The sequence below is a fragment of the Phalacrocorax carbo genome, chromosome 2 (assembly GCF_963921805.1).
Source record: "Phalacrocorax carbo chromosome 2, bPhaCar2.1, whole genome shotgun sequence".
Classification (NCBI taxonomy): Eukaryota; Metazoa; Chordata; class Aves; order Suliformes; family Phalacrocoracidae; genus Phalacrocorax; species Phalacrocorax carbo.
Window position 1 is genome coordinate 78,602,859 of NC_087514.1, and position 12,514 is coordinate 78,615,372.

General features: G+C 37.9%; 1 protein-coding gene across 5 annotated transcripts in view; it reads left to right on the top strand.

The window, feature by feature from the left end:
• The window catches only part of MTRR (5-methyltetrahydrofolate-homocysteine methyltransferase reductase), a 32,138-nt gene that overhangs the window by 15,671 nt on the left and 3,953 nt on the right, over window positions 1-12,514 (top strand). For all 5 annotated transcript variants that reach the window (XM_064443353.1, XM_064443355.1, XM_064443352.1 and 2 more), the window contains 6 exons: window positions 370-492; window positions 2,150-2,303; window positions 5,941-6,029; window positions 7,697-7,877; window positions 9,715-9,757; window positions 10,203-10,392. In XM_064443353.1, the coding sequence (XP_064299423.1) occupies window positions 370-492; window positions 2,150-2,303; window positions 5,941-6,029; window positions 7,697-7,877; window positions 9,715-9,757; window positions 10,203-10,392 (780 nt within the window). The remainder of the gene's footprint in view (window positions 1-369; window positions 493-2,149; window positions 2,304-5,940; window positions 6,030-7,696; window positions 7,878-9,714; window positions 9,758-10,202; window positions 10,393-12,514) is intronic.

The following is a 12,514-nucleotide window of genomic DNA, read 5'->3' on the forward strand; positions in this document are numbered from 1 at the left end:
TAATCCTTAAATTAGGTGGGAGTTTTCTGGGTTTTAACATCAATGTCATTCTCTAATTGGCTATTTTCAAGGCAGCTCTTGAAAAAAGAAACAGCTAGCTGCGTTTGGTAGTAGTTTAGGCCTATTAGACTGTTCAAGCCTATTGACATTTTACAGTTGAATACACACCTGTTACTGCTTGGATGTGATTTTTTAAAAATGTAGAGTAGAAGAGTATGTATATAGAAGACTCCTGTTTTTCCTCATTGTTTTGAATTGTTTTCTAAGACTGTTTCCAAGAAATTGTACCAACACTAATTGTATGTCATAGTAAGCTGTCATTCAGCTGATTTGCATTTTTAGTGTAAGTTTTCATGTCCTTTTTTTCAGAATCCACATCTGTCCTCACTGATTTCAGAGGGAACAACCTTTGAAGTGCCAGTTACAAAAGCAGTTCAGCTCACTAGAGAAGATGCGGTGAAAACTGCGTTGCTCTTAGAACTTGATATTGCAGTAAGTTAGTGATGGCTTTTTCTTTAGTGGGTTAAAAATAAGGGATGAAAAGCATGTGTGTATTATGATAAAAACTGGTAGCAAAATTATTATTTATTTGTCTTTTTAAAATGAAAAAATAATTCCCTAGACAACAGGATGTCAGTCTAGGCTGATGCGTTTTGTAAATGAAAAGCTTGATTTGTTCACTTAAAGGTATGACTCCATGGAAGTCAAAACAGAAATAAAGTGCAAAATTGATTTCTTTGTTGTTCCATGGATATCTTATTGACTGAAATACCTTTTTGAAGGGATTTTGCAGTGGAGAAGAGCAGGCAGGGAATATTGAAAATTAATGATCTTTCAGTTTGTAAGTATACAACTTAGGGAATATTCAGAAACTGTGTAGTAAATTGTGACTATTCCTTGTGGTAGGTAATTTACACAAGTAATACTGTGACTAGTGTGATCAAGTGATAAGAATCGTTATCTCTTGAGTACTGTTTCTGCCTCTGGCATTCATTTGCTCTGACTTGTTAACATAGTACTCAAACTGTCAACCTCTGTTACCCTCGGTGTAAAAACTGGTTTAGTTTATTCAGGGAACATTACATTTTATATACTGGTTTGAAGATGAAGGGCAGAGAGCGCTCAATATTATTTTACAAGAAATCTTTAAAAGGAAAATAATGTTGCTTTTCAGCAGCTTTCCAAATTTGCAGAATATTGCTTTGCGGATACTGTGATTTTGGCAATAACTTTTATTGGACTCTATTAGCTTGATCTGTGTCCATATCCATGGGACGTCTTTAAATCTCATCTATAAATAGAGTCTATTAAGTTTTGAGCAACTGAGTCTCTGAGATGACATGGTTTTTTGCTTATATTTGTATATATCCATGTATCCTGTCCTCAGCAACCACTGAAAATGTGAACATTTTTTGCCTTTTTTTCCTAACATTCTCAACAGTCTGTCTATGCAGGTAGCCTCACCTGATGCGTAAGGGAAATATAATGATGCAAGTATAATTATGTATTTTCCTCTAACAGGCAGAAACTTGAGTAAGGTTTCAGCAGTTGCGCACAAGAGCCTCAGCCAACTAAGCAGAATCTTAAGGTCTTAAGATCTGAGATACCTTTTAATTTTCACTGTGCTCTTCTCTTGTTATTTTTCTTTTTTCCTTCAGAAAATAAAAACAGTTTGGGTCATTTCAGTCACAGTTCATCAAACAGCTTAAACCAGAAATTTTCTTTTAGTGGTCATGTATCTCTTTACAAAGTTGCATTAATTGTGAGGACTTCATTTCTCTGCTATTTTCAAACCAGAAAACAAAGTACATCAGTGATTAACTATCTGGGCTGGTTATGTAACACATCCTCTTAACACATATTTGTTTTCCTTCTGTTTAGGCTGCTAAGCAGTTCTTATTAAAGAGTGTCCCAATATTTAAACCAGATAAGGAAAGATTTTTTTTGAATTAGTAAGGTTAAGCCCAAAAAGAAAACATGAGTATTCAGTTTCTGATGTGCTCCAAACAGCGAAGTGCTAGTACAGAGTAGAAGAACATAAGACTTCATGCTACTGCACTGGTAGGAAGATTGTTGTTAGGAATGGGGATGCTTGTTGGCCTTGGTTTGTGATACAGTTTAATGGAAGTGATCTCACATTTTAAAACAGGATACAGTGTTTGACTACCAACCTGGAGATGCCTTCTGTGTAATATGTCCCAACAATGTCAATGAGGTAGAAGAACTTCTTCACGTCTTGGGACTTTCTGAAAAAGGAGAGTACTTCGTTTGTGTAAAGGTTAAGCAGGGCACTAAAAAGAAAGGTATGGTGTGATGCACAGGTCATGAACAAATGCTCTTTTCTTTGTTGGTAGTAGTTGGTATGCATAGTTTTGACTGTTTTTATCTTTAGTATCAGGACACAGCTGTCATTTCATGGGGGCATGTTGGAAGTCATAGAGATGTGTTAAATTAGAGAGGACGCATGGAATGCTGCTGCTTATTTTACTGTAGATGAGCTAGCTTCTGACTGGGAACTTGAGCCTGGCATTGGCATTCATCCATTTCATTCTTCCTCTGTGCTTCTTCAAGTTTATGGAGATGAGTCTTTAATCACCTAACCTAATGATCCCCCACTTGAAAGTAAAATCTCTCCTTGCGCAGCACTTCACATCAATCTGGTTTACATCCTAAGAGGGCCACACTCCTGAAGCAGAAAGATTTAGTGCTGCTGCAAGGTGCCTTTTTAAGGGCTTGTAGGTCTATGTGGGTCTGTTCTGCTGAGTCTTATGATCCCACTCTCAGAAGCAGTAGCTGCAGGTTCAAGGTATGCCAATCTACTGCCAGCTGGACCTGAGAGAGTTACTCTTCTCTTGCCTTGCAGTTGGTGCCTTAACGGTGCTACTGAGTTGTGCCTTTAGGTCTGCAGGACAGGCCAGGGCTCTTTGTTGTTCCAGCCTATGGGTAAATCAGTTCCCATGGTGAGATTCCCTGCACCATTGAGTGCAACACCTGTTGCACACTTAAGTGTGAGATGTAAATGGACCCCTGTTGTTGGAGCTGGTGAGTAACTTACTTGTTAATGAGGTGAGATTACCTGACAGGCCATGGTGTAACATAGCCTATGGGAAGTCCAGGCCCAGCTCATCCCTGTCCTTGACCCCCACTCCAGTAACTAACCTCTGCTGGGAGGGGTCACCGATTAGATTTGGTGCAGAGCCAGTATCAGTTACAGCCTCGTCCCTGCACTGGGGTTGAGCCCTTCATCTGCAGGGCTGGTCTGGCTGTTATCTAGCCCCACTGTGCTGAACCCCCTCCCCCTGCACCGACCCTCTTGGGGAACCACCATTGACCTTGTTCCTCTGGGGCAGACCCCCTCCAAGCACACCTGTTTCTTCCTGCCTCCTCACCCCACCAGAAAAAAAAAAAAAAAGGTCCCAGGAGGGTCCCAGCTTTGTAACAATCTCTCTTTGGATCAGGGCTGGTCCCGAGCACACTCAAGCTCAAGGCAGTGTCATGCTGTCCAGGGCCCAACAACTGTGCACAGGCAAGCAGCAAGAGATTGGGTGGTGTGGGGGAATTTTACAGGTGTGCTACTCTGTTCACACAGTTTACTCATTTTACAGAATCAAGCACATTTGCAAAGGAAGCAATTGAAAGGGAAGGGTATAGTGAAGGAGGAGGTAATGAAGGGCCAAAGGCATCAGATTTTCATAGGAAGGCGGGCTTGAGATTTTGTCCTTCCTGTAGGCTAGTAGGTTTTTCAGTGCCAATCAGAGTCCTGCCACCTGGCTGCATAAAATTTGAATATCTCTCTGTAAGTTAAAGATGATTTCAACAGCATGTTCAAAGCGAAGGTCTCCTTGAATAGGCACAGAGAGAGATCCTCTGCTTCCTGCCTACAGTAGTTCCCTTTCTTCTGCTATACTGGTGTTGCAGGAAGGATGTAAAGCTGCCCTAACAGGGCACTTTGAGTTCATCAGTGCCAGAGCACTTTCCATGTGGAACAGAGCCTGTAGAGCCAAGTGAACATAGCTTAGCCCCGTGATTGTTCTTGTATACTAAACCAGCTGTCGTTCCAAGGCAAAGTTGGTAAAATAATTGAGTGAAACTTAGAATATCAGTGCCCTAATCCTATGTGTAAATAATCCAGATTATTCCACCTCTGGGTGCCTAATGTAGCACTAATAAGGGGAAAAAGGTGAAAATACGTGTTATTTATGCAACATTTATATGTAAAATGGCATGCCTGTTTGTGAATCTTAATGACTAATAATGGAAAGGAAAATCATAGCATTGTATTGCAGCACAGAGAATCAAAGTTCTTTGTTCTGCTCTTGGGTCTTCTGGGTGACCCAGAGCAAATCATGCTGACTTTTCACACTTGCCTTGGATATTTGGCCAGGACCTAGCATGTTGCTGCTGATCCACTGATCTCCCATCATGGCTGGTACACTGACTTCCATGCTTCGCAGCTATGAAGTTCAGTGGTTTAGGATAAATCCCAAATTTATTTCTTTGTGCTGGTGAGCAAAGACACATTAAGTTAATATAACTTCATGTACTATTGTTGCCAATCTGTACCAAAGAATTCAGCTCTATAATGCAACTTTGCAATTCCTAGCAATGTTCCGGAGTGGTTTTGCTTTTGACGTGGTTGCCTCTTAACTGCATTCAGATTCCTGAGGAATTTGTAATAGTTACTGCAAATTGTTATGGTTGTGGGTTTACTGAATGAAGAGAGCTGAAAAACCTGGGAGAAGAGCATGAGCAGCAGTCTGTGCCTCTGCTGCGTCTTCAAGATTTATGCCAGGAATTCCACTGAATTTTGTTCACAATCTCTCTTTGTTCAGTCTGTGAATTCTTTGATGAAGCAGATTATCTGAACTGAGAGGACAAAACAGAAATTTGCAGTCTGGTACAAAGTCTGTTGTTCAAATACCGGATTTCTGTAGCTGATTTTTTTTTTTTTTTACGGTATGTATGAGCAACCTGGGAAGAGGATTAAGTACTTCTTGTAATACACTGTCAGCATGTTCAAGAAAAGGAAGTTTATATAAATGTGAAAATGGGTGCTTCTTTCCTGCATTATATTTATGCCAATCCTCTTATCTTCTAAAAGTAAATTTCATTCTTTGTAGCAAGGATTCAGTCAAGTAATGCTGATACAAAGAGGTAATTTAGCAAGTTATATATTATAGGTATATTCTTGGAGCAAAAATTTTGTAGTATTAAAGGGCTCTTGAGCATGGAAAAAAGCATAGTAAGAATCAGTAGCTAGATGCCAAAGCCAAGAAACATTGTCAAGAGAAATCCCACCCTGAAAGTTGGGTCTGTAAGGAAACAATTTTGGGACCTGTAGAGCTTATTAATTAAAGGTGTTTTGTCATATAAATGCATCTAAATATATATATAATAATAAATATATAAAATATAATATATATATATGCATATAAAAATGCATATAAACCCCTGGGTCTGTTGGGCCTCAGAAGCTTCAGCTTGGCACTGGCTGCGTACACCTTTGGTTAGATCATTAGAAAACTTCCCTGTGTTCCAATTTTCAGGAGTGCTTATTGATGGAGGGCAAAACTGTGGATGTTTGTTTTCCTGGTAAGCATTCCTCTGAATTTCTTCAAGGTGGAAAGTGGCAGCAAAACCTTGAGAGGTCTAGCAATGAAATCTGTTTGAAAACTCGTGTATTATACTCCTCTTTTTGTTTTTTTTTCTCTCCTGATGAGTTTGACTTTTCATTGGAAAATTGGCATTGATATCTCATTGGAAAACTGGCTTGCTGTTTAGTTCATAATTTCCACTAACCAGCTGGGGCTCAAGCATACCGAAATGAATGCAGTTTAGCACTCTTATTTCTTGACAGAACAAGCATTCTGTGCTGCCATTTTTAGATGCACGTTTTCTTTTGGGTTTTTTTGTTTGTTTGTTTTTTTCCCACTGAACTAGGAGCAACTCATCCACAACACATCCCTGAAAGAAGCACTCTGAAATTCATTCTAACCTGGTGTCTGGAAATAAGAGCAATTCCCAAAAAGGTATTTATGTGTTTGTTGTTTTTAAAGAGAAATCCTTCATAATTCTATGCTGTATGGGCTCTTACAGATCTGTCCTTGCTTCATGTGTAGTTACCATGTTTCCTGGTGAATAAGGACTGTATTTGTTTACTGCTGTTTTTACTTCTGAGAAATTTCCCTTTTGGTACTTTATCTGGCAAACTATGAGATACTGAAATCTCTATTCCCTTTCTGCAGTACCTTGATTCATAACTAGTCTGGAAGTAAATAGGAAAGTATTAGATATTTGGTGCCAAATAACTGGAAGGCTGACTGAACCTGGCCCCATAGGCATTTTAGAGAAATCCTTCTTTCTAATCAGAGGGAGCCATATTTGTCAAGTTTTGTCGCTGAAAATATGTGTGTTGCTCTATGCAAACATACCATAATGTCTTCTGAATAATTTTAAAGCATTTCTTCAGTATTTCAGTAACCTGGCAGAGTTTGAAGACAGATTTTTGCTTGTATAGTATTTGTTCTCACAACATGTGAATATTATTTTCCTTTCATGCTGTGCGTGCAAAAAACTGGAGGCTTACGGCTGGAAATGCCTGCGTATTTCTATTATTGTCAAAAAATGTTTTAAAGGTAACTTCTTGTGAAGGTTGCAGCTAAACAGTTGGGTTAGTTGGATCTCTGAGGGGAATCAGTTTTTGGAAGGACCTTTTCACTCAATTTAGTGGATTTCACAGCAGAAGAGAAGAGAATTTTCCAATTGTTTCAACCTTTTCAAAACTGCATTTAACAATTTTGAAAATTTGTCTCAACAATAAGAGTAGGCAGAGAGTGCTGGCTGGGGAATATTGCCCAGGCCAGTTTTTATAACCTATATGCTTTATTACATTGTTCAGTGTAGTGTGTGCTTTATGTAACTCAAAACTATTGTCTGGAAGCTCAGTGTTTGAGCGCACTCAAATTACTTTCCAAGTATTCTGTTGTGTAGAATATGTCATCTGATTGTGCTTGGTGTTTTGGATCACTTTTCTATTATGCACTCCGTCTATTTCCACCTTGCTTTTGGAAAAAACCTTGTAACTATTTATGTCTGATTTTGACTTTATCTTACAATGCTCAATTTAATTTTCCCTTAAGAAAACGTTGCAGTACCATTGTATAGGCATAATATATGGAATAAAACACCACAGCGACATTTACATGACTCATTAAATACCATGCCTTATTTACAGTAATACCTTTTCTAAGACTTCTTATTATTCCTTTCCTGCTTCTGTAACTTAGCAAATGGTGTTTTGTCTTGCATTAATTTGTGTTATGGAGCTGTTTACTTAAGTAAAGTGCAAATACATAAATAAGAAAGCCTTTCATAAATTTGGGATTTTCCAGGGAATGGGTTGTGTTTATTTGTCCCTCCCCAACTCAGGCTAAATAGGACTTTCTGACCTGCTAGCTTGTTCCAGAGATTAGAGGAGCAGCCAAACAACCAAAAAAAAAAAAAAAAAAAAAAAAGGAAAAAAGAAAAATGTAAATTTTTCATAGTAAATGAAAGCGTGCATGGGGAAATAAATCATATTATCCATTAACCTGTCAGGCTTCCTGTCCCCAGGTATCCCAAGATTTTCCCAGCTTTGTGACCATTTTTCCAAATGGACAAGGGTTTTTACCCTTCACTCTTATTTTCTTCCCTGCAGGCTTTTTTGCGAGCTCTTGTAGAATGTACCAGTGACGCGGGAGAAAAACGGAGGCTTCAAGAGCTTTGCAGCAGACAAGGAGCCTCTGATTACACACGCTTTATTAGAGATTCTAATGTTTGCTTGCTGGATTTACTTCATGCGTTTCCAAGCTGCAAGCCTTCACTTAACCTGTTAATTGGTAAGTGACTGATTTAGGTTTAATTAGATCTGGTTTCTGAAAATGCATTAGACTAAATGTTCAATTTCCCAAGAAAGGAGAATAACCGCTCAGTTAACTGCTTTAAAAATGATACGGTGTCCATAGTGATCAAACTATAACTATTGCTGGGGAACAAAGCTCTGTTTTCCAGTTTGTAGTCTTTGGCCTTCATTCTGCAAACACTTAGGTACGTACCTGTGCTTCAGTTGACTCTTGATTGCTCCTGTGCATAAAAAATAAGCATAAGGTGTTTCCAGGATTAGGGTCTTTAAGAAACAGTTCATCAACTGCTTACAATTAAAAAAAGACATGTTTTTACAACTCCTGATTTCCCAGCCAACTTGTTCTTTTCTTGCACTTACACCTGTTAAAATGTAAAGCTTTTCCCAGTATATTTGTATTTATGTAATGTCCAACACACTCGCTGGGTTCCTTACATAAAACATTGAAGGAATGAGACTGCAGCTGTAACCATCTCAAATACATCTGAAAATACTGACAGTTTTTTCTCCAGATTAAAAACCAGATTTTCTTAATATGTTTCATTATATGAAGCAAAAGGCTTTTTTATGTTCTTGCAATCATCTTCTCTACACCTACCCCAAATCTCTCCTTAGTACACTGGTGAGATTTAAAGAAATAAATACAAGCTCTGCTCCACTTTACAAATATATGAATTTTCACAGTGAAAGCAAAACCACTTAGCTTTTCAAAGGTGGTATGGAACATGCTGTAGCAACTGAACTGAAGAAAGGAAAATTTGAAAACGTTTTAAACGTGTTCTCCCAGAGACGTAACATGTTGAATGGGCTTGGTGTCTTCTTTTAAGTAATTTCACTGAACTAGCTTGTCTTAACTCTGACTTGCAACTACCTTATGTAGCAGAGCATCTTTAAAATATGTCAGGGTGTCCCTGTACAGGTTGGAACATCTGCAAAAGGTTAATACATACGGAAAAACAGCTAAAAACCAGTTAAGCTGTATGTTGCCCTGTTCACTCTATGTTTTTCTGGCATTTGCTATGCCCAGTTTTTCTGGTATTGCTCACTTATTGTCACCATTCCCACTACCTTGTTCACTTAGCGATATATCTGTCTCCTTTTAATATGAGCTTCTCCTCAGCTAAAATGTGCAGTCTGCACACAAGTCATTCCTGTGAAAGCACCAGTGAGTTCAGCCTTTTCTGTATATGTACATATGTATGTAGATAGAAATGTGTGCGTGCGATATATCTAGCGGGTTTCTTATTGAAAAAATGCCCAGTAAACTCCTGCATCTGTTTGTTTTCCAGCTGTGATGTCAAAAATCTGCAAAGGTACTCATAGTGGTTTGAAATAGAACTGACAAATCTCCTTCTAGGGCGTTATATATAGGAAACTTTCAATCAAGCAATTCTTATTCTGAGACCTTTTGAGCTCTTAGATGAAAAGTGGGGAAAATTAAATTTCAAGCTTCACCTTGTCCACTAGCTACTGGCATCTCTTCTGTGCACCTTAAAGTTGTTTTTAATTGACCTAGAACCCCATAAATTAATTGTGGTCTCATTTTATAGGATCTCTAACAGATGTTCTACAAAGTCTAAAAAACATTCAAAACAGAGTCCAAGACTTAGTCTTAATATCTCATTTCTGAACCACAAACACTGAATGTTAATAGAATAAAGTTACAGTTAAATTAAAATATGCTTTTAATCTGTTGTACTGTAAACATTCATTATATAGTATTTTAGTTTTCATTGGGATGAATCAAATAAGTGATGGGTTTGGGGTTTTGGGGTTTTTATTTTTTAAAATTTTATCTTATTTTTATTTTTCAGAACATCTTCCTAAATTACAAGCCAGATCTTATTCAGTGTCAAGGTAATGGAATGTTCAAATTATATCTCCTTGGTAATTTAGGTATGCTTTTTTTTCAAGTGTGTGTGTACATTATCCTTCATTCCTCTCTTTCTTCTGTAGATTATAAAACCTGAGGAAAAAATTATTGTGTCCCTGTTGCAAAAAACCACAGGGTTTGACTATTTCAAACAACATTGGTTTGAGTGTCTGGCAAGACTTTGGTAGAGTTCTCAGGAACAAGCTCACACACGTGTGAATCTGGTAGGAATTTGGATTCCCTTCTGTAGGCACTGGCCTCTGAGTCCAGCCTTAAGACGTTTTCTAACTAGATGTAAATATCGCACAGTTAGCTGAACACTGAGGATCTTGATTCAATTGAGGTGGGTTGGGTTGCAAATAGACCTGCTGTAAGATTGTACAGCTATCTCTCAGGTTTGGGGTTTTTTTTATACTTTTATCTTTGCAGTTCAAACTTGTATCAGCCAGGAAAACTGTGTTTTGTATTTAATGTTGTGGAGTTCCCTGCCTGTCCTGCTAGACCAGTCTCGCGGAAAGGAGTTTGTACAGGGTGGCTTGCTGAATTAGTTACACCTCTACTGCACCCCAATAAAAACACTCTGGATGCAAAAGGAGGAAGCTCTTCTTCAACTGAAAAGGTATGAATATTAGATCTAAACTCCTGAACTGTTAAGTATATGCATGATTGAAATGACTGCAGGTTTCTTTGTTCACTGCCCTGATGTAATGCAGGTGTTTTGGAAGTATACACCTCCATTTTGCAGTTCTACCCTACTTGTAAGTTTACCCTTCCCTCTGTAACGTGTCTAGAACTTCATTGCTAAGTTGCTAAAATTACATTTTACTTTATCTATGGATACCTGAGTTGTGAAATTTTCCATTGCTGAAAGGCCAGAGTTGTTTTGCACCCCCCTGTAGTCCTAAGCGAGTCTTGGAGGATGTTTTTGTGGACTAAACTACTGCTGTGCGATTAAATAGTTATGACTGTTAGTGTTGTCGGAGGGGGGCACTTGGTCACTTCCAGGAGAGGGTGGCAGATGAGAGGGGAGAAATCGTAAAACTCGCTTCTTGTCAGGTCTTGCACAGTTTGCAAAGGCCAGGTTATTGAATATGACACAGGGGACGGTCTGTGGTATTTCTGATGTGCATCAAAGATGGTTTGGCATGGTGGATATTATTAGAAGGTTTTGGGTGTTGGTTTTGGTGGTTTTTGGTGGTTTGGGGTTTTTTTTTTTCCCCTCTTTTCATTTTGTGGCAAAGAATCTATGCAATTAATCGGTCCCAAAGTTACTGAGTGTGAGCCGGTTGTTAAAAATTTTGAATTCTACTATATAATTAATATGTCTAAAGAACTACTGCCAGTCTTATCTATATCTGATTAAGAAAAATAGAAGCAAGCATAGAATTTGGTTACAAGAAAAACGTGCCAATAATTCAAGGTGTTGGCCTGGCAAAATGGAAAGAAAACCCATACAAGTTATCTTCATTTTTTAAAAGTAACTCAAAAGACAAACTGCTCAATATGTGTAGCATATGTTATTCCTGTATTCACATCTGCTCTTTGTTTAAAGTATAATTGATTTGCAGTATATTAAAGATCAAACAGGAAAAAGACATGGAGTTAAGAAAAACAAAAGGATTATTACAAAATTAGTGAATAAAGTTCAGAACTGTTTGCATCTGCTTGTGCAAGCTAGAATTCAGCATAGATAAATATGCAGCAATACACGTAGGTTGCAGAAATATGTGGAATACTAGTACAAAATAGATGAGTGTGATCTTATGCAAAAATACCTTAAATTAATTGAAGACACTTTACAGCATAAATGTCTCTACCATTTGCAGTATTTCTTAAAGGAATGACCAGTTTGGAATCATTATTAGGGAAAATAGCCTCCTAACTCAAGTGTGGTTTGAAGTAGTGAGTATGACAGAAATACAAATGTTGTCCCCACCAGCAAGAATTATACTATTTTTCTATCATCGTGAAACCAGAAAAATAATACTGTTCAACATTGTAGTGTCTGTAGTGAATTAAAAGGAGCTTCACTCTTTCCTTAAACTTGAAAGTAAATTCAGATCCTTTCAGGGTTATCAGGGAAAATAAATCAGATGTTTGCTTATGACTTTAGTGGATGAAGCTCTGCTCTGGCTGCTGCTGAGTCTTGAATAATCTTTTAAAGAATTAAAAGTAGTCATCTCATTTTCTATACATTGTTAGCCATGCCTCGGAGAACAGTTGTGAAGCTCATGTGAAAATTACATTTAGACTTCCTTTCACACACAGGTCTGAAGATCAGAATTGGAGTTTATCAGTGCAGTTATCTGCCTCCCTTCACCCGTACACGTTTTTGGAGATCATGTAAAACTTCTATGAAAATTAAGAAAGCAAGCTCAGTATCAGTAGGTTTCAATTCACTATAAACAAATCCTCACTTCCGCTGGAATTTTTTTAGATGTCCACAATGTAAAAAAAGGTTGAGTTTTAATCTGTAATAGATAGCAATAAACTTGCTTTTTTCCCTTTGAGTATCAACACCAAACTTTCCATCAATTCTGTAACAGTATTCCCCAAATTTATGGTGCAGTCAGCTTTCATATTCAGAAACTCATGTTTGTGTGGTTTTCTCTAGTTTTCCTCCAGTTTTCCTCCAGATGGATGAATAGGTTTGTAAATATGGTGTGTGGTTTTTGGTTTTGTGTTTGGTGTTTTGTTTTTGTTTGGTGTGTTTCTTTTTCCAGAAACTCATGTGGAATTTT